At 43.5% G+C, this 25934-nt stretch overlaps 2 protein-coding genes across 3 annotated transcripts in view; both read left to right on the top strand.

The window, feature by feature from the left end:
- LOC117231556 (protein abrupt-like) overlaps window positions 1–19526 on the top strand; it is a 67142-nt gene extending 47616 nt beyond the window's left edge. The window contains exon 9 of one of the 2 annotated variants that reach the window (XM_033490108.1): window positions 16906–19526. In XM_033490108.1, the coding sequence (XP_033345999.1) occupies window positions 16906–17903 (998 nt within the window). In that variant the 3' untranslated portion in view covers window positions 17904–19526. The remainder of the gene's footprint in view (window positions 1–16905) is intronic. The other variant, XM_033490109.1, reaches the window with a different exon arrangement.
- A 2045-nt stretch (window positions 19527–21571) lies between these two features.
- LOC117231739 (integumentary mucin C.1-like) lies at window positions 21572–24333 on the top strand. The gene is made up of 2 exons (XM_033490442.1): window positions 21572–21675; window positions 23964–24333. Exons 1-2 carry the CDS (start codon window positions 21572–21574, stop codon window positions 24331–24333), a joined length of 474 nt encoding a protein of 157 aa, XP_033346333.1.
- The last annotated feature ends 1601 nt before the right edge of the window (window positions 24334–25934 follow it).

Raw genomic sequence — 25934 nt, 5'->3', positions numbered from 1 at the left:
TGGCTGGTGGTTCCAGGGCGATGGCAGCCCTCTGGAGGAGACGGTTCAAGCTCGAGTTCCGGTTGGTTGCCGGGTACGTCCTCCGCGAGGAACGACCACACCGGGTCTGGAACTTACCAGAGCGGAGTGCACAACTCGAAAGGTCAGGACCTGTCGTCTCTGCTCCAGCAGCATCATCATCACCATCAGCTCCACGCCACCAGCCAAGCGTCGCAGCAACACGCCCTAAATGCCTTGAACTCGCTCAACTCCCTGAACAGCCTGAATACCGAGCAGCTGACGATGATGCATCAGAAGCTGCAGAACAATCTTCAAACGTTGCAGCAACAGCAACAAACGGCCAGCGCGAAAAACGAGCTCAATCTGATGCTTCAATCGTGCACCAAGGAGAAGATTCAAGAGAGCATGGCGTTGTTCCATCAACAGACTCATCGTCGGTTTCACCAGCAACAGCATCATCAAACCGACAACACGAGCCAATCTGGCAAACCAAAGTGTCCGGAGTGCGGGAAGATCTATTCGAACAATTCGAACCTCAAGCAACACATCGTGAACGTGCACACAGTTCAAACCGAGTACGTCTCCTGTCACGTGTGCAACAAGCAGTTCAAGACGAAACAATACCTCCAGATACACCTTCTGTCGATGCATGGTATCCGGAAACGGAAAAGTTACCCGTTGTATCAGATGCAGACGCAGATACAACAGCAACAATCGTCGGGTGGCCAAGTGTCTGGCGGCCAGCAATCGCAGCAACAATATGCGGCACCAGAAAGATGGTCGAACGAGGACAAACAGTGATTGGAACGCGTGTCTTGCGTATCGTTGATCGATCAAAGAATTGACGAGACACGCGTGTTTCCCTTGGACGATGTTTAGGGCTGAAAAGAGAGGGGTCGATGAGAGTGGATGCTGGCAATCTGTATGGTTGACCCTAAGGAACTTTGACGAATAGCTGGGAATATTCCCGAGTAAGACAACTATGACCTCGCAATAATACTCGTAGTAGATGTACATATGCACTATTGTAAAACTGCATAGGGAAGTTAAGTGTTTGTTCTTCGCGTAGAACATCCGTAGATAGATAGTTTTTCTCTTTTCTCTCTTTCATTTTTTTTTTTTTTTTATTCATTTCTACCGATAGTTAGAACAAAAGAACGGAGGTGGCGATAGGCAGAAGGAGGGCGAAAGAGGGTGCTGATACGAGGATTGGCCGACCTATTTTCGTATTGTACCGCAGTGCGCAGCCAATCCTTCCAGGCAGCGATAAGTAAGCGCCCGCGATTGGCCGACAGAGACTTCTTGAAATTCTCGCCCGTATTCTTATCGGCATAAATAGTAGCGGACGAAGAAAGAAGGATGCGTCAGCCTCGTTTCTAGAAAAGAGAGAGAGTCATTCACGGGAAAAACGTCGATAGAACTGTATTCACCACTTTTGAGGATTCACGGCCTTTAAGAGGAACCGAGCGAATAGAGAATTCTAAAGAAATAGCTGAACCGGTGAAAATAACGTTTCTAATAGAACCGAATCTTATCGTGAATATTTCTCTTCTTTCGTCTCCCTTTTTTTTATTTGTTTTTCTTTTGAAACGAATCACATTTTTTTCTCTCTTTTTAACCGCTGATAAATTCTTTCGCTTGTGTCAGTGTGCAATTAGATTGACCGAATTACGACGGTGTATCTTTATAGGAAAAGAAAATAAGAAATGGAGCGAATTATTTCCGACCGTGGCGTTAAAACGAACCGAATTCAGGGCGTAATATTCGCTTGTCTTTTAACGTATGTCTCTGCACAGGGTGCTTTTAAAATATTGACACGCGTGGCTAAAACCGGTAGCCAGAAATGCAGCGTCCCATTTACTCTCTGTCGCTTCCTCATCTTGACGCGTCACAGTTCGCCCTGCAATCGTATGTAAATGTGTGTCCGCTTGTGTACGTCTCTCCCTGTGTGCATTTTCAGAGGCACGAACGAAACGAGGCTCGGTACCACACATACGTACACACGTCGAATGCCCGCGCACATTTAGGCTCACGGAATTACGAGGCAGAAAGAGATAGACTGGCTTGTATTGATCTCGAGGATTCAACAAACAGCACCTACTGCCTCCCGCTCCTTCCTCTCTAACTTTACCTTACTCTTCACCCTCGACCTCACCCTATCTCTCGTTTCGTTTTCCACGTGTTCCATAGGATTGAACTTGTCTCTCGGACAGAGTTTGATGAGCCCCTCCTTCTCGATAGTTTCTGAGCCAGCTTGTTAGCAGACGTTTGCTTCAATTCTCCTCATTTTCCACGCGAATTAGATCTGACACGGTGAATTTCAAGTTCGTTTATTCAAATTGCATTTTTACGATCGGTCACTTTCAGTTCTACTCGAGATAGCAGATAGCAGATATGTATATAAGAGTTTATTTTGTATTTTCTAAACTTAAACTGCAATATCACGCGAAAAAGGCTTTGCATTACGATATATGTGATATCAAGCCGATCTATACCATTCACGGATCGAATCGTTAACAGTGTGAGTGTGTTGTCAGCGTCGAGCCATTGGATCAGGGTTTTTCGAGGGTGAGGAGAAGAAAGTTGCACAGGACACGCGATACAAGACCCTAGTGAGCGTGGGCCACGCGATGCTAGTACACGATCAGCCTATCACCCCTATTGCGAACCCCTGGCAAAACAAACCCTGCCGGCTTATCCAATTCCACGGCATTTCCACGAATCTCTTCCATCTCCTGTCTGTGCTACCCAACCCTGACGCTCGTAGTTCCGACGTAAATGGAGGAGGAGACTCGCATTTGTTCCAGCCACCCTCTCGCTTTCTCTCTTCGTTCATTCTAACCCTTCCTCCCACCCTTCGTTTTTGCCTGCGCCTTCTCCGTTTTTACCTTCAACCCGCAATCCCTGCCATTCAAGCGGTCGGTTAGATCGTCTTGTTCTTATTTCTTGGAGTGAAACTACGTCACCTTTGAGAGCCAGTGAGCATCTAAAAGCATTCGCCGCTTTGGTTTCAACCGACACCACGAGGAAATGGTTCTACTTCCTGCTGTCGTTAAAGATGATGGCTCGCTAGCATATGTCTTTCTTCCATTTTTGCTTGTTTCTTCGTTTTTTTTTCTTTTTAATCTATTAGTTTCGAGTGTCATCATCATCCTAAGTTTAACGATTGTCCTAGGTCAGGGGTATTTTGAATTTCAAACAAGTGGGTTCAGGAAGAGTTTTTTTTTAATTTTTGCATCTGTCGCTACTTTTTGAAATATTTAGAGTCAAACAATTTGTAGATTTAACAAATTTGAATTCCTAGACATTCGGGTGAACATCGCAATTCCATCGAACAGAAATTTTTTTACATTGTTCACAAGTTTCTTAATGCTAGAATCACCGAAGGTGGAAGTATAACATTGATAGCATAGAAATGAAAATAGAAGCTTTGAAGCAAAGCTTTATTCATATTCATTATCCAAAAACTCATTGAAATGCCCAAAAGTGCATCGTTATAAATCCACAGGTCTATAGAATTAGTTTGGTGATTTTACTGTTAAATAAATAATACTTTTCCCAATCCTCAATCACCACTCGAAACGCTCGAAAGGCTTTTTTCCGCTTTTTCTCCAATTTTCTCGCCATTACACGGGAAATCTCCACGTAAGCTGGTGAAATCGGCTCTTCATTCGCCGCTTCACAGATTACAGTCATCTATCACCCGGATTCGATCCGGATAACCTAACCGTCCGTTTCGGACTTCGCTAGATTCTTATCAACTTGATAAGTTTGTCTGATAAAAGCGGCGTGTCTCTTCTATCGTCTAACCGACGTTCCACGCCGTGTACGTAATATCTTTCGACATACATTGGGAAGAACAACTGTGAGAGAAACTGCAGGGAAAGTATGAAAGTGATCGCGTGATTATCGTAAAGAATGAACGAAAGATCGGTTGTGTTACGCGCGTCACGTAGTTGAGGAGGACCACGAAAAAGAATAAGTTTTCCCGTCTTTAATTCCACACGCCTGCGTCTCGCATCTTACTTCTCCCTTGCTCGCTTGACGCAGAATACTGATTCTTCTCTTGGCCGAGAACTAAGGGTGGCATTAAAAGTTTCGTGGAAAAGAAGTCGAGCAAATAACACGCGAACGTATGATCGATTGCGTTCCCTAGGAAAGTGTAATCTGCCTTGGAAAGTGGTTGGGGAGAAGGGCAGAGCGGAGAGACAAAGAAGAGAGGAAGAACAGGAAATGAGATGGGATATAAGGATATTGTGGCCCACTTTGCCGTCGACGATCAGATACATAGAGGCTTTGGGGCTGGTAGAAAAAAGATGGCCACTCATAGAGGGCAGGGTAAGATCGGTAGAAGAATAAAAATGGGATTTCGTGCGATAAGCGAAACGTAGACCGTTGAGTTCAAATGTTTGCTCGTTGGATTCGCTTCTCCTTTTACCTCGTGGTTGCGTATTTTTTGGTCTCTGCTACTCTTTTTTTTTTTACTCCCTCTTACCAAGGTTCACCTTATCCCGATTTCATCCTGCTGGTTCTTCTCGTTTCTTGTCTCCTTAATGTTCTGGAATCCCCTTTTTCCTCGCTTTTACCCCTCGTGGCATCCACGTGTTGGCGGAACGTGCGCGAGGAAAGGGGATGATCGACCAAGCCGAAGGGCGGTTCATCCTATATTGCGTCGTCTGGACAAATGACAATTGCAATTCCCTTTTGGAATCTATCGCATTAGTCTGCTGTCCGGACGCAAAGTCGTTAGATCGCTGCGTAAAACTGTCTGTTCCTATCTTTTCTCCTTCTAATTTCGTTAACAAAGAGGGACAACGATAGAAACGCGGTGAAATTAAAGGATAGGATAAGGTAGAGTTATTTAGGTTAGAAGTATCTCTGAGTCCTACTATATTGCCTCGAAAAGAAGGAAAAGAAGTTGAACGTACACGAGTTTCAACTTGGTAATATTATTTTAGCTAAATTTATCGTAACTATATTTAGTTACTTAGCGATGGTATTGCGTCAGTTATTCCGGATTGACTAATTTCCACGCGTGTTTTCGTCGTGAAGAGTCATTAACAGAATTGACAGGAGGCTCCATTAACGTAAAGAATAGCAACGAAACTAGAGTAAAGAGTCACGAACGCCTTGACAGTGATATTCGTCTAGCTCTAACTTTTCCACGAGTTATGCGTCGCAGACGTTGCCACTCGAAATTACGAAAGTTTGGCGCGCCATCAAGAAAAATGACGAACGGAGAGTGCGCGCGGTTGGAGCGCGCGTGTCACATGGCGCCTTGTCCCTTTTGTTATTCTACTCGTGCACAATCCAGGTATCGCTCTTAGTCCCATCTTATCGATTCTTCCCTTTCAAAACCGAATAAAAAATAGAGGTAGGGGAAACTTGTCCGGCTCCCGTAGAGATTTCGTAACGCACGAAGAAAGAGGACACGATACGGTGGAATTAATTAAAGAAACTAAATCCCACCTCTTTTATGAACGGAGCGAGCATCTTAATTAAATTTCTCTCTAATTGATAACGGTGGTGATCCTACTCTTCATGCACTTGGATACGTATATCAGAGTTCATGTTATATAAATTTTCTAATTTCTGACCAGCACAGAATGCATAGGTCTCTCTCTCTCTCTCTTTTTCTCTCTCTCTATGTGCAGGCATCGCGTACACCAGGCTTATTCCGCCTAGAGCGTATCGATTGTTCCGCGTCGAACGTAGAGGAACGATAGAATGAGATTGGATTTCACGGTTGCAGCAACGACGGATGGGGTGGTGGTGCAGCACACTTTAGCAGGAAGATTGATTAAGCTGCCGCAGCCACCGCCGCCCACGCGAGGTATATTAAAGACGTGACCCGACATAAAGGAACCCCCTTCGTCTTCAGCTACCATCCGTCTCTTTCTCTCGCTACATCCACCCCTATCTTCTCTCTGACCACATTGATTTTCCACGCCACTCTCCATCTTCTTCCTCGCTTCAACTTCCTTCTTCACCCAGTGATTTTCTCCACTGTAAACTCTCTTATCCTTCTCTTACTTCTCAGTTTTCTCGAAGAAGTACAAACAAGTACGATGGAAGAAACGTTCCTTTCGCGTTCTCCTTCTCCTCGTCGTTGTTATCGTCTCGAGGTCTGCGGTCCTCTATCTATCGGGGACTCGTTGTTTACTTTAGCCGTAAGCTCGGGCTACCCGAAGAAGAAGAAGAAGAAGAAGAAAGTGAGAGAGAGAGAGAGAGAGAGAGAGAGAGTTCTCTGGTCCTTGGAAAGCTTTGCAAGTTTGATTGAATTCCAACGAGTGGCCGGTATCAGGAAATGGACAAGTTGCTTCGAGGTCTGTTTCACCTTACCCGTCTGCGTCTCCTCACCCTCTTGTCTCTACTTTTCACCCCTCTTTCCCCACATCTCTTCGTTTTTTTCCCTCTCTCCAACACGCCGCTGTCTGCTAGAAAGCTTTTAGCCTTTCCTATCCGAGTTTCGAGTCCAGACTGCGAGCGTTATTTTCGGTTCTCACGTTCGCCAGGAGGGATTAGAGAGGACGCGAGAGATTATAGAGTTTCGTTATTGCCGCGCTAAATGTTCGTTCCCGGTGTAGTTTCTGAATTAAAGGCGACCTGGACGCGCGTATAGTGCTTTTATTAAAAGCTCGCGCGCCGCTTCAATTTTAAAACAGTCTCGCAGACAGACGTATTTGAAATTAAAATAGAGCTTGAAATTAAAGCGGCGAGGAAAGAAAGGAAGGGAGGAGGTCGAGGATAGCGAGGGAGAGAGAATAGATATTTTATTCTGTCAGAGATATTTATGTCGAACGACCCTTTTTGTTCTATGCCGCTAATGTTCTATTTCTCATTTGAGCTCGTTTTTTTCTTCTTCCACCTTGTCCTAGATTGCATTTTTCATGAAGATCCCGTTAGGTTAGGTTCGTCCTGGCCATTGTCACGAATTTTCGACGCTGCGTAGATCCCAGGGAATCCAAGGACCTTCCACTTTTCTCTAGAGCAGCTCCTCATCAATTTCACCGAAGGTAACACCCCAGGGCCGTGTTCTGTCTCATTCTTCGTTGCTTCGCTATATCGCTATCTAACGTGTTAGGCTTTTGTCGACTCGGGATATCAGTTTTCCTTGGATCCCCCGCTGGGAGGGTTTCCCGAATAGATTCTATACGATTTCGAACGGTTGGTCGTTTCCAGATTTTTCACCGATGTTAAACAGTCAGTGTAATTCCATTTATTTCCCCGTGATTTACGACGCACGTCAATCGTACAATTAATCTTAAGAAACTTAATTACACGCCGCTCGTTATCATCGTGTGACGTGGCTCATCCCTTTCGATTAAAGGACGCACGAGCTACTTCCGAGAAAGAAAGCTCGTATCTCTTCTCGTCGGTAAATACGTTCGAATTAGCCGGCCCCTATCCGCGGAGACGACGCAACAAATGTCCTCTAAAAATAAGGGAAGAAACGGGAACAGAGGAGCGTTCCAGGCGAAGTTGGTTGAGCGACGCGCAAAAGCCATCGGACGTTTTCATGAACGAGGAAGAGAGGGACGAGTTGTGAGAAGGCGAGAGACGGTTACGAGGGCAGCAGCAGAGCGAGATGGGGGAGGAGGGGCTAAAGTGAGAGACAGAGCAAAGAGAGAGAGAGAGAGAGAGAAAGAGTGAGAGGCCGTGCTTCCCCCGAGGGTCCCGGGATCGATCCCTGTGCAATTTCCCGCACATGTCCGCATTGATCTGCCCTCACTTGCCCCCGGCGCCCACCCTTGCCACACTGAACCACCGCCACCCCCGCTGACGCCGTCACTGACGCCACTGCCGCCACCGCCAACCAACCACCCTTAGCTTCCTCAGGATCCCCACGATCGTCCAAACACCCGTCTCTCACGCCGTTTCACTGTCCAAAGTCGTTCGAACTACTCTTCCAACCATCCCCGCGGATTCAACCCCTTATATAGTTTTCCCTCTATAGTAGCGTGCCTTAGAAAGAGGAACGGCGCTTGACACGCGGGTCTTGTCACGCGTCACACACGCGATACGCCCCGAGGCATACACGATTTTTCAATTTAAGGAAAAAGAAAGAAGGAAAGGGAGACACAGATACTATGTATTGGGTTTCGTGATTGGCAGGTTCTTCCGGTCTCCCAGGGGATTGTACGTCTCTCGACAAACGTGTCGCTTTGGAATTTCGTATATCCTCGCGACGTCAGGGTTAATTAAGAGAACGACGGAAGGGAGGAATTAACGGTGTAGATGTAACAAAGAACGCGCGAAAACGAGTCGACGAGCGAAAGGACAAAAGTTATTCGCCCGAGCACCGCGACGCTCTTCACTTTTTCTCGCCGATTTTTTTTCGCCTTTTCTCTCTCTCTCTCTCTCTCTCTCTCTCACTCGCTCTTCGTGGAGCTTCACGAGAAGGCTCGTAAAAACTTGGTTCTGACAAGGGGCGTCGCGGTGGAAGTGGATGCGCACGAGGGCCACGAGTTCGTAGGCAACAACGTGGGCCACCTAAATTAAACTTTTCTCTCCCGGTTCTCTCGCACTACGTCCCTCCCCACCTCTCTGTCCGTTCACCGAGCCCCCATACATCAGCCTGTCATAAACCTAAGCCGTGCCGAGCCGCGTTCGATGTAACCGATCGTTAAAGAAACTTCGCTACCGGAAACCAGGTGTACCTTCCGACGGGAATAACCGTTCGAAGGAACTCGACGCGCGGCACGCGGGACGGATAAAGAGCGAGGTTATTGATCGCTTCGAAATTGCTCGACTTCCCGAGGAAACGCTAAACTGGGCCTATTGAAAAGCTGAAGCTTTGCTCGAACTTTCGCGTCGATCTTATTTGAATTTACAACGCGATAAAAGGAGAAAGAAGACAGAAGGAATTTTAATATCGAAAGAATCTTTTATTGGATAAAAGGAATATTGGTAATAATCTTTGCATCCTTGCAGTTAAGAACAAGATCGTCTTCGTGAACTTTCCATAAAAGAATTCTTCCTTCAAAAAATATGATTTTCCTATAGAGATTGTTAGAAAATTTTATAGCCAGTTGAAAGTTCGATCGATCAAGGAAGATTATCTTTCTAGAATTTTCATAAAAAAAATCTTTCCTCGAGATACAAAATTTTCGTGCGAAGGGAGAATACAAATAATTAGAGAAATTTATAGCCGGTTGCGAGTTTGATTGACCGAGAACCAATGAAAAGGATCCTCCGCGAAAGGAAGGCTACAGTGATTTTCCCCTGATTAGTCCCCCAGGGAGAGTCAATGGCCGACATGATTGAAAGGATCTAAAGTTTCGCTCGCGTTAGAGAGCCGACTAGTCTCGATGTATTCGTTGGTATAGAGAATTATCCGGCAGTTTCATGACGATACCCACGCGGTCGTTCGCGGGATCGACGTTTCCAAGACATTTCGTTGCGTAAGAGGAGACAGACAGCGAAGAACTTTAGCGGAAAGCCGAAGACATCGATCTTCGACTTCCCTTCGGCCAATCAGCGTGCTGACTGCTTCTTGAGAAGCGGCTTCTCGTTAATGCAGCGCAATTCGTCGGAGCGACGCCGCTAATGGAATGGCGCAATCATCCCAGCCTCACTACTGAAGTTCCTTCCTCGTCAACACCGTTCCTTCCTCTCTCGTCTGTCGCTTATTAGTTTCTTCCTTTCATTGCTTTCGTTCTTTTTTTCTCTTTCTTCGTGTTGGACTTCTAACCTCTTCGTTGTTTCTCAGTTTTCTCAATTTACATCTGGTTCTTTTTTTCGAAGTAGAACGTTGTTCTTGTTCGTTCTACTTCCATTCCTCCTGTTGCTTTCTTCCATCTTTTTTTCTTTGGAATTCTTTTGTTTCTTGATGTAATCCATCCGGATCTATAGCTCTTAGGCGAGAGTAAAATGTTTCAATTTTTGAGATATTTTTACGATATCGATGAATAAACATTTTCTGCATTTTTGAATAGTCGCTACTATAGATACATCCTGTACTTCTCATCGTCTGTCTATATTTCATAGCGCTTCTGTGGTCCTTCTGTCACAGGGCCACCATTCCATTTCTACCCTCGTGCTTTCTCTTCCGGTTCGACGTCCCTCCCCATCCCCCGTCATTCCCGACGTTCTATCACTCTCTTCCGACCGATCGGCTCGAAGGTCCGTTGTAATCAAGCGCGCACGTACATTTCCCACCCTAATCGATCGAACTCGCTGGTACAATTACTCAGCCGACTGTCTTACGTGATTCTATCTCGCGTAGAAAAAGTTTCCTCATAATTATTCGAATTTTGCTCGGTTCTTTACTTCCACGGTTACTTTTACGGTTCCACGTGGCCTTTCTATATTTATTCTATACAGTAAAACGAAATTCTTGTAAGCAAAGCGAACGTGTTGCGCTAACTGTATTTTGTATACAGAGTATGTGGTAACTGGTGACATAATCCGGCAAGGGACGAATCCTCATGAAAAATACGTCAAAAATATAAATACTTGAGTAGAAACTTACAGTTAATCTATCGAATTTTCGAATTTTCAGGCAGATTTTCATTTTTCTCGAAAGAAGTTTTTCCTGCGTTTTCGCGGTATTTTTTCATGAAAAATTACACCTTACTCGGTCTTACTATCAGTTACCAGACACACTGTATCTAATGGTAATAAATTCGTGCTACCGGCAATAAAGTCTCGATTCAAATGAAAAAGACAGAAAACGAAGGAATTGGATGGTTGAGAAAACCTTCCACGCGATTCTAGCGCAGGTGTCATTTTTACCACTCGTTAGCGCGTTTACTTTCATCATAGATAACAACCGGTATTTCAAAACCGATTCGTGGCTGGAACGTGCAGCGTGACCTTAATTCCGAGCAGAACGCGGCAGAGCCGATACGTAAATCATCGTTGAATATGGTTTTCCGGGTGTATGTACCGTTCACGTAATTCTAATAAATCGGCTCGTCCCAGCGCTGTAAATCACAAGCTGCGCGCAAAACTCTCTGTGCGGTGACCGCGGATCGCTTTTTCCATCGTGTGAAGCTTCTTATCCCGGTCATATTTCACGAGGCCAAGATTAATCCTTATTCTCGCTGATTCGACTTGTAATAGACGATCGACGTTAGTACACAATCGTAAATTAAACACGATTTCATCAGCCGTAAAGTTAATAACGTTTTCGAATAGTGGAGGTGGAGGATCGTCCTCTATGGTTCTCTAAACAAAGTGGCGGAATCCAGAGTGGCGGAATGAATCGGAGGGTGGCACAATACTTATGGAAGACAATTTCGAAGGCGGATACCTGTCACGTCGTGCCTGCACATTCTTGCCCTTTTACGTAATGAGACGTGCACGAAAGTGGGAGAGGCCTTTTGCTTAGAGATTCGTAGGAAAGATAGTCGTAACGAGGCGTAGAGGGTGGATCAATACGAGGGTTCTTACGTAGTTCGCACACTCTCTCTCTTTCTGACTGTCTCCTCCTTTCTTCGTACTCCTCCTTCCTCCTCTAACGACTCCACCCTGTCTTTCGTCTTCGCTTATCTTACTCTTACATCTGAAACTCCCTTTTGTCTGAGTTCTCTATTTTTGTTTCTTTTTTTCTTTGCCTTTATATTCTGGCCTCTCCTTTTTTTATTCCCCTTCCCCCTCCGTTACTTTTCTCTCTCTCTCTCTCTCTCTCTCTCTCTTACTCTCTCTCTCTTACTCTCTTACTCTCTTACTCTCTGGCATCGAGAGCTTGGAATGCACGAGGACGAAGGTGGCGACGTTGTGGAGGATCATATACATTTCTCTTCTATCTTCTGTCACCTACGATTTTGTCGACGAGGCGCGAGCAGAAGAGCACTTCCGGTGACAGTCTCCCGCGGCTGTCGCTGGACCCGATTGAAAAAGAACGTCTTACGATTAGAGAATAGTCGAGAAGAAAAGGGAACGATCCGACAAGACGGCTTCAGTTTCGATTAACAGGCTCTGAAACACAGTTTAAGGTCTCAAGGGATGGATCGAAGGAAGCGTGCGCAGGTAGCCCGAATTACGCACGAGTTCCGTGATCTATGCGCTGGTTTCGCCACGAATCGACGTAGAGTTAATTTGTTAAACGAGATCAACGTTGACAGCTACAACATCATCAACATCAACAACAACTACAACAACACACCAAACATCCTACAACCGGGCATGCCCTGAGAGTACGAGAGTAGCCTGCGTGCGTGTGTGTTCAGGTATGAGAGTGCGTGTGCATGAAGTGCAGCCTGTGTGCACGTGGCAGAGGAAGAGAGAGAGAGGAAAGATCGATCGGGTACGATATCGTGTGGCCCGAGGGTGCGGAACACGATCGAGAGAGAAAGTGAGAAAACGTTGAAGACACGAGAGGAAGAGAGAGAGAGAGAGAGAGAGAAAGAGAGAGAGAGAAAGAGAGAGAGAAAGAGAGAGAGAGAGTAAGAAAGAGGAAAGGAACACGTGTGAGAGACTGGTCACACGTGTGTGACTAGTGTGTGGGCGTATGTCGGTGAGAAGAGAGGCTTAATGTGTTTGCACGTATATGAGAAGGAGCAACTGCTGTATGATTGTATGTGTTGAGAAGAGCAAAAGAGAAGAACGGACGCTTGTGAGAAAAAGAACGAACGAAACGACAGAGAGAAATAAATCCTGAATGTAAAAGGGAGAGAGTGAGAAAGAAAGAAATGAAAGAGAATCAACTGACGGGCACGTCCTGGTTGTAGGATCGGTGATGCCGAAGAGGGAGGAAGCCGCGATGGCGGCGGTGGCTGCGGCCGCCAGCGAAACTACGCAAGCCGTGGAGAATTTCGCGAGACTCTACACGGCACTGCGCCACGACGATGCTAGGCCTCTCTGTCGTTACTGCGGCAGAAGCTACTCGTCGCCGAGCAACCTTCGGCAACACGTGAAAAATGTCCACTCGAATTGGCCGCCGCCGGAGACGTGGCCGCAGTGCAACGTGTGCGGGAAACGGTGCAAGACCAAGCATTACCTGATCAATCATCAGCTTCAGGCGCACGGAATACACCAACGGCCCAGTTTGAACAATCCTAATCAACAGCAGCATCAGTCACCCTCTTCGTCCTCCTCATTGCCATGAGTGCGGTCCTCGTCGTCTGCCGTCCCGTTCTCGTCGAACAGCATCCACAAAAAACGATCCGCGACCAGATGAAGTCGGGGGTTGTTCTTGCATGTCATTCGTCGATACAGGATGACCGTAATTGGTACAGAAACGAATCGAGATTTTCGATCGGATTATTTTAGAACTCGAAATGGTCGCTGTCATTGTATCCATGATAGATATTATCCGGTTTCGGTTCGATTTCAGTCGGTTTATCGTCGCGTTATTTTTACAAAAGAGAAGATATTCGAGAAAATCAGGTTACGTCCTGATTCGTATTTATACATAGAACGAGGGAGGTTAAAACGGTTAAAGCGTGACGTTCGAGGTGTGGTCGCCTGTATCAGCGAGGTCACATTCAGATTCCTATTTTCTACAGACTTTAAGCAGATGGCAGACGAAGTGATCAAGAATCCTTGCCATAGACAAGGAACTTTACCGTTTTACAGTGTAACGAGGTACGCTTAACGTTCCACGATCACGGATATCATACGTAGAAAAGACAGTATAATAGACACGGTACGGACGAAAGGTCCGTAATAAGATTTCCGGCAGGTTCGAAGATAGACGTGGCAAACATGGAAAATCTATCGAGTATAATATGCTCGATCGCTTACGTAAAGTAAAAGGGGTATTTTCTAAGTTAACACGTAATAAAGAACGCTTACACACCTCCGCCACCTTCGAGCCAAAATCCGCGTGGATCTGGTTTTGGAGTCGACGAACTATAATATCCGGGGAAGCGTGTTCAGCCACCCCACGCATACGCGCGCGTATATTCACAGAGAGAATCGAACGGTTTCCGTAATAATCTGGCACGTGAGATTCTGCCGGGACACGTTCAAGCGTCTCTACCGTCAGTATTCGATTTACGCGGTGATTGCGCGAATTCCGTGCAGTCCTCTGTCTGCCAATTGCGCGCGATATCGAGCAGAGAGAGAGAGAGAGAGAGCAATTAGCGATCCGCCAGATATACCAGTAACCGGTAACTATTTGCGGGAGACGTAACCTCTCTAGATATTCCGCATGAATCAATGGGGGGATACGGGTGGGTAAGGATTTACAGGGGAAATCTGGGGGGTCGGAAGGCGGTTTGAACACATATTCGCGCGCTTTGGTACTCTCTGTTTTTATTAGGGAGGGGCTTGGGTTTGAGTTTATGATGGTGGTGGCTGGTGGTAACGTTGGTGTGGTGGTGGTTGCAGATCACGGGCTCGATGAGGCAGAGGGCGCGGCTTACCACCACCACCACAGCCATCACCAGCAACATCATCGGCATCGTCATCATCATCCACTATCCGTTCCTCCTCCTCACCATCATCATCAGGCGCTACAGGAAGACGACCAGCAGCAACAGCAGCAAGACCAGTCGACCACCACCGCATCCACCACGAGCACCACTACGACCAAATATCAACGGAGCCCGGCGGACTACAGGCAGCAAAAGATGATACGCGATCATCATCAACAGCACGGTTACAGGTGTCCCCTTTGTTGTAGGATGTTGCTGGATATCAGTACAATGAGGGCTCACTTGGAGCATCATTATCCGCGAGACTCGCCCACATGTCCCGTTGCCTCTTGCGCGAAAACATTCTCTCACCCTAACAGTGTGAGGAACCACATGCGTTTGAAGCATCCGGTGCAATGGGATCAGATAAAGACGCTTAGATGGACTTACGTCTGATAAAGAGGCAACGAACGATCGCTGGCTATCTGTCTGGGTTACATTAAAATCTCGTAGTCATTTTATTTTTCTTGTCGCGCATATCCGATTTCGTATTTTTTAAATGTTTTCTTTTTTCTTCTCGGTCGAATATTGCTATCTGTTCTTCGTTTTTTTCTAGAAGTACCTTGTTCGGTATGCGAATTTGAACGCGGTTTTTTTATTCCCTTTGTCACATCGTTTCATCGATCCGAGCACACGTGTCTCGGTATCTGTTTCTTGGACACAGTGGAGGGTGCGTTTCTACGAAAAGGTCTTGCGTGCCAGAGTCTATAATCGTTCGAAGGGGTTGTATACGCGATTGTATGGATTGTATGGATTGTATGGTAGGGGTTGTATGGTAGCAGCGGAGGAGGAGAGGAGGGTTGAGAACGATTTCGAGGCGAGTTACGTCTAGGATGACATTGTCCCTTTTTAGTGCTTTCTCGAGACGTCGCACAACTACCCACCTCTCTTCCTGACAATTAATGCCCACTGAGAAGCGCACACTTTGTAAATATATTCGGGAGATTATTATTATTATATATATAAATAAAAAGAGATGAAAAGAGAAGGAATATATTATATATAAATAAATAAATATAAATATAGAGAGAGATATATATATATAAAGATTAAATCTATATATATATAGAAGAGAGAGAGAGAAAGAGTTGATTTTGTATAAAAAGAAAAAAAATGTACGAAACAGTATTTCTAGTAGAGCCTGATTAAAGAAAAAAAAGAAAAAAAGATAAAAAGGAAAAAACTGTAGTCACATCAATAGAGATCGTGTATTAATAAGGTCGACGTTGTTTGTAAGACTACGATGTTGACGATAATATAATTAATGATTAGGTTAACGTATCTTAAACAAGAGAAAACAATGTTCCTCTAAAGCTGAGTAAGCCAGCCTTACGTTAACGAGCGTAGTTTTTAAGGAAAAGCGTAAAACACGAGTCGGGAAAAGTTTTTAGTCTATGGGCGAAACATAGTCGAGTTTATAACAGTAGAAGAACGGAACGATAAAATATTGGGAAAGGAAAGAACGGCGCGTGGAAGAAAGAATGTTTGAACGCGTATCGGGACTAGTTGTGCGATGCTTCCGTAATCGTTATTCGATGAAACGCGCCGCAATACGAATATTAATACGTATATTTACACGTACACACACACGCGTAGAGAAACATAGAATATACGAATATATATTGAAATGACAGACGATATAACGCGTCAGCGAACGTTGGAGAAACGATCGACCAGCACACGATGAACAGTCGATTCAAGAACAGCGCCTAGCCTTATTTTTCTACAGTTTTGTGTTTTTTCGTCAGTATTCCCTAGGTAGAGAATATCCCCTGATCAGGTTAAGTTTTTTCGACACACCGATGTACGATAGTTACTAGAGGATACGCTGCGAATAAAATTACGAGGAAAATATATATAAATATAAATATATTATATATTCGCGTGCACGAGTTGTTGGTTGCGCAAGTGAAAAAGAAACGATCTCTATTCTTCGTAGATACGACGATGGTGGCTAGTCTCGAACATTCGTTACGATCGATCTTTTTATTTTCCGGTAAACTCGATATCCTATAATCTTTGATTTTTAATTTAACAAGTTGCTCGATGGAAATCCCTTTCACAAGCGACAGCTCGTGCCACGAACAATGTATAGAGCATCATACGCACTATTTTAGCAGATACTAGCGTACGTAAGATTATACATAAGACACACGAAATGAAGTATATACTATTTAAGTAATGCTTTGTACAATAAAAGGTATTCAAAGAAGCTGACGTGGCTCGTCAATCTTCGTTCCAATGGATCCACATTTGTTCAGTTTACCAAGCCAAGACTATATTATGAGTTCTACAACGGAACAACGTTTTTTTTTCCCTTAAGTTCTCTCTGTCTTTCGTTTTCTATTCAACGTTTATTTTTTTTTATTTCTTTCCATGCTGTTTAATTGGCTGGGGCTTGCGCTACCCTTAGCTGCAAGTTTCTCGGCAAAAAAAAAAAAAAAGAAAAAAAAAAGAAAAAAAGAAAAACGACGACGACAGACGACTTTCACTCGGGAAACTCGCCTTCATCAGCCTTTTGTTTGTCTTCTTTTTTCAGTCGGTCGCCGCGGTTTGGACATGATGCGGGTCCGCGCCACAGATCCACGTCCCTGCCCGAAATGCGGTAAGATCTATCGATCTGCCCACACGTTGCGAACTCATCTGGAAGATAAGCACACGATCTGTCCTGGCTATCGTTGCGTTCTCTGCGGCACCGTGGCGAAATCAAGGAACTCTTTGCATTCGCACATGTCGCGGCAGCATCGTGGAATCAGCACTAAGGACCTACCAGTACTACCGATGCCGAGTCCGTTCGATCCTGAACTGGCGTCGCGTCTATTGGCCAAGGCGGGTGTCAAGGTGAGTCCCGCGGAATTACGAGCTCGTGCCAGTCCCACGGGACCCAGAAGGGGTGACATGAGACTGGAGATACCTCGAGGAGGCGCGCCATCCGAGGCCGGAAGCAGCATCTGCGGCGGGGACGACCCGGAAGACCTAACGCTGCCGCTCAGCCTGAGGTATGGATCGCCGACGCCAAACAATAACACTGTGATCACCAAAGTAAGCGGTAGCAACAGCGGCATTAACTCCAAAAATTCGACTGCGACGGCGATTGCGGCCAAGTCTTTAGACACCATGCACGGCAGCCGTGAGCCAAATACGGCCCCTCTTCATCCACCCGGACATCTTCATCCTAGCCATCATAACACCAGCGCCACTGGATCGGCGATCATCGATACGTATCTACAATTTATCGCGGAGAATTCCGGATTGACCACAATGGGACTTAGTGCAGAGCAAGCTGCTGCAGTAGCGGCTGCACACGCGGCTAAGATGGCTCACATGAGCGCGATGGATAAATTAGGCAGTCGTGGGATCGAAGATTATCCTATGATCGGCAGAGATGAGGGTCGAGGACCGGGAGTAGTGCACGAGGATCGTCAGGATACGTTGCAGGATAGGCACGTTGGACTTTTGGACGAAGGCGAGACGTCCGGCGGCGAAGAAGATGACTTTAGCGAGAACGAGGAGCCAGAGATCGTTAAAGCGGAATAGATGGCACGTTAACGGAATCTTCCGAACAGATTTGGTGATACGTGACTCGATTAGGAAGTACTTCTGAAGAGAGGTGTCCTGTATCTTGGATCCAGCCACGTCCTCTTCCTTCGCGGTCAAATCCATCCACTACCTCAGTAGAGACTTACTCCTGTTTTCTTTTCGTTACGAGAGATGGAACGCTTTTGATTTTTTTCCAAAGAAGGAAGAAGGAAGAAGTTGAGAAAATGAAGTCACTGCAGAACACATACGTACCCATGTGTCTTTGGATTGGAGAACGAATTCCTCCTACGTTACAGAGAAACAAACGGAATTTTTCGTTGCCCACAGACACACGTACGCCTTCCGGGAGGATATGCGTGTGAACACATATACACATGTGTATATGCGCGTATACAGTTTTTAGCCTGTTTAAAATATTCCATCTGTCTACCTCAGTGAACACGATAAACGATAAGTAATGGGACAGACCAAGACGAATGAATCTCATGAATCATGAATTTAGGGGAAAGTAATATGATGAAACGATTGGAGATGAAGAGGTCTATCACCATGGCTATTCGACGATGTCAGTTGCGCTACAGCAAATGTTCAAGTGAAAAAGATATATTGCGATGAAAATATTGGTCATGGTATCAACGACTGTGTTTCTATAGGATCGCAGACGAAAGTCTCGGATCGAGAAGCAAGGCAACGCCAAGGCAACTGTTTGATCCTTTTTATTTTCTATAGGTAGAAAAGAAAAGAGAGAAAGACAAGTAAAGAACAGCGATCGTAGCGTGTACGCAATTGGCGCGATGATATTATTATTATATTATATCATATTATTATATATAAATGTTGAGGAAAAATATATATTGTCTAGATATATAGAGAAGTTAGTTTACAACGGCACGTACGTACGTACACGGATACACATAAAAAGAATGAATAATAATAATAATTGGAGGGGAAGAGAATATTAAAGTAATGGCTAGAGTGGATACGTGTAGCGCCAGGGTTAGCACCCTTTGTATTTTTTAGAAGAGTGCACTCACCTGCAAACATGCGTATACAAGGCACTACGTACATTAAATACACTCTCACACATACTACATTTTACTTTTTAACGTATTGTGGTAATACACATACACATATACACAAACGTATATACATGAAAAGTTATGTATTATCGCGTGATTTAAAAGTGCGGTCGTGTTTTCGCCGATTAAGAGTCGCTCTATAGAAGTGCGACGATTATTGCGATTGTTAATTGTCTATTCGCTTTATCGTAGGGAAAGAGGCGGAATATGAAACAGAACGATACCGGGTAGCTCAACATGTCAATCGGCAAACAAGAAATCTTAATGCTGGTTTATGTTTAGCGAAGTCGACCAAACTTTCTTTAATAGCCTGGAGAGAATTCTTAGGACAACGTGATAAATGGTGTCAGGATTCGAGATAGAAAAAGAAGGAGATATTTCTTACACAATCCTAGAGATGATGCGTTTTGAAACTGGTCAGTTGAATTTGAAATTGCTCTGTTTTGAAATTAGAATTAGATAAAGTAGCGCGCGAACTAGGAAAAGAAGGCTTTGACTTAGGTGAATCATAAAATAATCGAGAACAGGCCCTTCTTGTCGTTCCTTTCGTCATGCGGAACTCCACCTTCGTTCTTCTATTCAATCGAACCTGTCGATTAATCGAACTGGAAACAAAAATCCATCCCCCAGGGCTTGCCATGACCTTTCTAGTACTTAAGTTCTTTTTTTCGGCTTGGGCGATTTTCTTCTTTCTTGAGGGGAACGACACGATTCTTTCACCCGTGGACGAGATCTGCTCATAGACGATTAGTTGCTCGTGTACTTTTTTTTCCAAAAGAATAATGAGAGTGAAAGAAGGAAAAATGTGATGCAAGGGGACTGATAGTATAGAGTCACGAGTAGAACGAGAACCACGATCCATCTTTTCTTCATGTTCGTGTTGCTTTTGCTCCTGGAGCATCCATCGAAGTCTTTTTCCGCATTCTTATATGTCTTTGACTCATCTCGATCAACGATTTTCCTTTCTCAACTCGCGTTATTTATAAACCGGTCGATATTTCTTTTCCAACGAATTTTCGTTTCACGATAGGTATATGTAGGAGTTTTAATATTATTGTATCTCGTTTGAATCATGCTCCAGAATTTTACAAACGTGATTCTCGTTCTTCGAGTGATATGTAGGGTGGAGAGCGGAAGACGAAAAGAAAGATAGAGGAAGAGGCAGTTTCGAACTCGTAGATTGCAATTATGCGCGCGATTTCGTGTTTAGGCTCGAAATGTGTAATACTAAAATGGTTCCTACTAATTGAATACATACACGAGCTACTTTGATTTTATGGTATACCTTGAGAATACATATTATATGTATATATATGTGTGTGTGTGTGTGTATATATATATAAATATATGCGTATGTATGTATGTGTGTATATATATATATACATACACACGAATGCGCGCGCGCTCGCGCGCGCACATTTCACACACATACACATACACATACACAATTAGGCACGTTTAGCCAAAAAGAGAAACTTAGCAATACATACTGGCGCAACGCGATTTAAACGTTAGGATTCCTTCCGTTCCGAGTTGTCTAGTATAATGACTATTATTTTGTCTTTTCTTATTCTTTTTTATTGTTTTGGTTATATCTTTTTTTTGTTCTTTCGCATATGTGTGTGAAAGACAGAGAATGGTAACAAGTAAATGAGAGAATCGATTCTGTCTGATGACAAATTCTTTTTGTAGGTTTTAGCACCTATTTTCTTTTTTTTTTTTTCTTTTTGCCTAGGTTTAGTAGGTTGTACACAATACAATACTCGAAGTATACTTATCCTTTCTTAGCTTGTAAGAGAATTTTACCGATAAAACACAGGGATTCTGAGTGACTTTACCAGGCCACTGACGATAGGAATACATCGTTCACGAACGAAACCTGTGTATGTATCTCTGCGTGAAGTGATACGTCCAGAAAGAGAGAGAGAGAGAGAGAGACAGAGAGAGAGAGAGAGAGAGAGAGAAAGAGAAAGAGAAAAAGGTTAAACATTACATAGATTCGAAAAATCAAAAATGAAAATGTTCACCAATCGAACGTGGACGAGCGCGAAACGAGCAAACTTTTTGACGAGTAGCGTCGATCCTCACCCTTTCCGGTACGAATTCTCGAGAGTCATTTATTAGGGATTTAAGCTGTAAACCGCAGCTGTAAACGCGGTAAACCGAAGCTATAACATTTTATTCAAGACAATAATTACACGAACATGTGTTTGGAAGGAACGTGTTACCGGAATTATCAGGCCGTGAGATTTGCAACGAGTTTGGGCGAGTTCGACGCTGAGATTCTCGAATTTTTTAAACTTTATATTGTATATACTTACGAGGGTATCTGTATACGATCGAAATATTTGTATACGAACCACGCAAAGAGGCCATGTGAATCGTAAAATCGAAGTAAAATTTACTCGTTTACGGTGATTCGTCTATTATGAGTCCTCGAAACGTGATATTTTAATGCTTGTTGTGGACAGTGAAATTTTTAATCGCTCGTTTCCTGCCGACGAATCCACGAATTGACACGTCACGAGGTTACAACTGGAAGCTTCGTAGATAGACATGTTTTAGATCGAGGAAAAGAATACGGGAATGATCGATCGAGACGCGAATCCAGGTCTAATCGGTACAAAGAAACCACTTCTTGCCTTGAAAAAAGCTCTCTATAAATATTACGCATCAGGCGTGACCATATTGTGAGACAAAGGTTAAAATGGAAGAGAAAATAAGGGAGAAGAAGCTGGAAAAAATGGGGAAAAAATAATAAAAAAAGAAAAAAAAATTCTTCGCAGAGTACAAATTTAATTCGCGGTGTTTTATCGAGGAGGAGAATCTTAAAAAGGAGAGGAAACAAGGAGACGGGAAAATAATGAATAACGAAAAAATAATAGACACCGATCGAAGGAGGAAGCTAAAAGGTTTTCTAGGTATCGTTGAACAAGTTAATGCTGATGGGGATAAAGAGAGGAAAATGGAAAGTCGGATTGATCGTTTTCTTCGTGCCATTGTGAATAATTAATCGAATGCGACGAGGTTTAAGACTTTCTTTACCATTTTTTTTTAAATCATTTTCGTTCAATGTTCTATTGTTTTTCATTATCGCTATGAAATATAGGTTGCATAGAAAGTGTCCCCACATTGATTGCCAACCCTCTATGCCGATCATCGAATCGTACACGCGTTGATCAACCGCGTGCAAAGTTGGTGAATAATTCAGTGATCTCGTCTATAGACTTTCTTCTTCGTTTTTCTTCAATCTTTTGAAAAAGAAAGATTTTTTTTGTTTCTTTTTTACTGTGCGAATAGAGGCGGCGATTTTACCAATCGTCGCGGTAAATATACGTTATTATACGAACATGTACACAGCACAAACACGTACACATCGAAATATACACTCACACATGTACAGACTCGTTGAATGCTGCATAGAGTACACACACGTACACACACGTTATAAGGAAGCATTATAGTTAAAAAAGAAGAATTGGCGGGGTGCGTTCGTCTCCCTTATGAAGTGACAGATATTTACGTCCCTCCCTGCAGATCATAGTTTTCTACGACAGTATTTATATAGCTATATATATAAATATATATATACACATATATGTATACAATCAGAAGTATATTGTATATATATATATACGAAATGTACATATACATATTAAATATTTTTACACGAACGCCCCCTCCCCTTCCCTGTTGCCGAGAGCACCCCGCCATCGAAATCTCCAGTCGGGTGTATCCCACAAATAAAATAGTCCGTTGAACATAGTTCGCAATAGTCACTTGAAATAAAATACCACCAACTACAGTATTGCAATAGTTTTTAGAGAGACAATCGTGTGCGTAACCGTGAAAACGCTCCCATCCGAACTGATCGATATAAGGACCGATTATATTTCTGTCGATTAACTGGAACTTAAAAAATGAAAAAAGAAAAAGGAACAAATTATATGTAATAGGTGGATATTTAATTTCTGAAAATATTGTAACAACGATCTGGAAAAATAGAATGGAAGAAAAGAAAATTCTGCTGGGGGATTAGAAATTCGCGGTCTGTGGTCTTCGAACGGTAGGGGAGAATGGGATAGAACGACGAAAGAAAGTTGCTAACGCATAACAAAATGCTCGATGGTATTGGCAACACGCAGCTCTCTCGGTATCGACAATAATAAACGGTGAACGTGCCGGTGCTCGTAAATGCCGAATCGTACGAGTGCACTCGCCTCCGCGCGGCTTTACGGTCATTATAAAGACGGATTAACGACGCCGTAAACGCAGCTAAGCCGTTCACGAATTGTCTGCCAGTTATGAACGTTCGTATGTTCTCAGAGAGAACGCAAATAACCGCCTGTGAATTTTGTCAAGGGACGGAAATTATCTTACCTAAAACGGAATAAAATGAAGCTGCGGAAGTCCCTTGAAAGTTCAAAGCTGGCTGAAGATCTCGTTTGTGGCTAAGAAATCATTGTAAACCGAGAGTAGAATTAGCAAAAAGTATCTGCGAAACGACTGCCAATCACTGTCGTACTTAAGATATTAATCAGACATTCATAGCGTTCTTCCATTCTTTTCTTCCTCTTCTAAGCGATAAACCGTTAAAATCGGATATTCTGCTATGCGTTAATTTCTGCGACAATTGAGGGAAACGTTCGAAGAGTCACATTTTTTCTTCCTTTTTCTGCATCAAAATTTCGCGAGGAAGGGAGCGAGCTACCATCCCAGGTACTCAAAAATCGACACGATTATATGACGCGTTGATGTAAATGTAATGATAAACAAACTCAGGAAATCTGAAGCAGCCAGGCCGTGATACTATACTTATAGAAACTACTACTACTACTACTACTACTATTACTACTACTACCACTACTACTACTACCACTACTACTACTACTACTACTACTACTACTACTACTACTACTACTACTACTACTACTACTACTACTACTACCACTACTACTACTACCACTACTACTGCTAGTGCTGCCACTACTACTACTGCTACTACCACTACTGCTAGTGCTAGTGCTACTGCTACTGTTACTGCTAGTGCTGCTGCTACTACTACTACGACTACTACTACTACTGCTAGTTCCACTACTTCTACTATTTCTACTACCACTACTGCTACTACGACTACTACTAACACTATTTCTACTACTTCTACTATTTCTACTGCTATTACTACTACTACTATTACTACTATTACTATTTCTACTACTGCTACTGCTGCTACTACTAATACTAGTACTATTTCTACTACTACTACTAGTACTATTTCTACTACTACTACTACTACTACAGGTGTGATTCTTGCGTTAAAACAGGCGCTCGGGCAATTCGCAAGCTAAGCGTCTAATTCTGTTTTATTTTGTTTGTTTGTTTCTTGTTTGTTACGAGATTTTTACTCTGGCAAATGGCAAGGCGTGTGCGCATTGTATCTGTGAATCGATGTGTGTGCTGCGTGAAATCGATTAGAGCTGATTCGTGTAAAAACGGAGGCCGTAAATGACTTACGTGAGTTGCGGGTTCTATCTAATTGTATTCTACGTCTGCCTTTGTGCAAGCTATCGCTCGTCTAGCGTTGTCGCGATACGTTAGTATCGAGTTGATGACTCGAATTTATTTCACGAGTCATATGTCGATTAGAGATACAAAAGAGAGAAAGTAATAAGAGAAAAGAGAAATAATTGTGAAAATCACCGCAGCTACCTCCATGTTAATTAAATATCAGTCTTCTTCTCGCGCTATACTCACGCTCATGATTACCTAAAGCATACGTTACTTTTACGAATATTCGGGGACGAATCAAGTCGTCCTGACGAAACCGTTACGTCTCCATATGTAGCGAGTATATACTATTATATAATTATATATACACAATGTTTACACATAGTCAGAAGCGCGAGATAATATAGCTTCCACGGATTATACATAGGTTTAAGGACTTGCCTCCTTCCGCGGAACAGTCGAGCCGGCGTTCGATCATAATAATAAAAAGTCAAGAACGTAGGGAAGAAAATAGTCGATAAAGCATCGCTTAGAGAGTCGAACGAGAATCCTTGTACGCTGGTCGCGTTTCAGCATGAAAATTATACAAATACTGCTCAAGCTGATTCGAAGATTACAGTTTTAAATATTTCTGAACGTCGGCCACGATTTGAGGTTAAAATTACGTATACTGCTCAAACTAACTGAAACTTTAAGATCTCGGTCGATATATAGAAATAAAGCTTCGAAAGAGTTACAATATACAACTTGGTAATATTTTTATTACACATCTGACTATAGTTACTCAAATATCTTCGAAATTGTAGAAAGAAATAAATGAACGCGATAGATTTGAAAGATAAATAATAAATACTTTGGGCGAAGGAATTTTTCATAAATCGTGAAAATGGTTTTTTACCTTCGACTGATATAAAAGAATTGACACATATTTCCGTAATTCGAAGATGTTTAGATGTTTAGAAATACGTACGTACTTAGAATGCAAATATAGAATATCGAGCCATTCTTTCGATCGCTTTGAGCGGTGTTAAAGTGGAAAGAAACGACACGCGACGGACTACAATGGAGCTACCTCAGTCTTACGATAGATTTGTTATATCGCAGATAGACGACACATAGAGGCGCACTCGAGCTGCATTTTTCTCGCTGAGCATGGACAAAAATATTCACTGCCAAGCGCGCGAGGCTCGACTGTTCCGCGAGCGACAGTGCTGAATTCCAAAATCACAATGCAATACGTTGTACTTACAGTCGTTTTTACGCGTTGACTCATCGATATAATACCGGTTAGTGATTTTACTGCTGCATCGTGTGAAAGCGAGAGAGAAAGAAATCAGCGAAGATGGTATGATGCTATGCTTTTTTGTTTGCGTGAATGTGTTAATACGTCATACACGACGTACATCGTGTGAAACACGGGTGAGAATGTAGATTTTAAAAG

Source organism: Bombus vosnesenskii, unplaced genomic scaffold (genome assembly GCF_011952255.1).
Source record: "Bombus vosnesenskii isolate JDL3184/JDL3185 unplaced genomic scaffold, Bvos_JDL3184-5_v1.1 scf7180000013273, whole genome shotgun sequence".
NCBI lineage: Eukaryota > Metazoa > Arthropoda > Insecta > Hymenoptera > Apidae > Bombus > Bombus vosnesenskii.
Note: the sequence above shows the minus strand (reverse complement) of the source record. Positions and strands in the feature narration are given on the sequence as shown.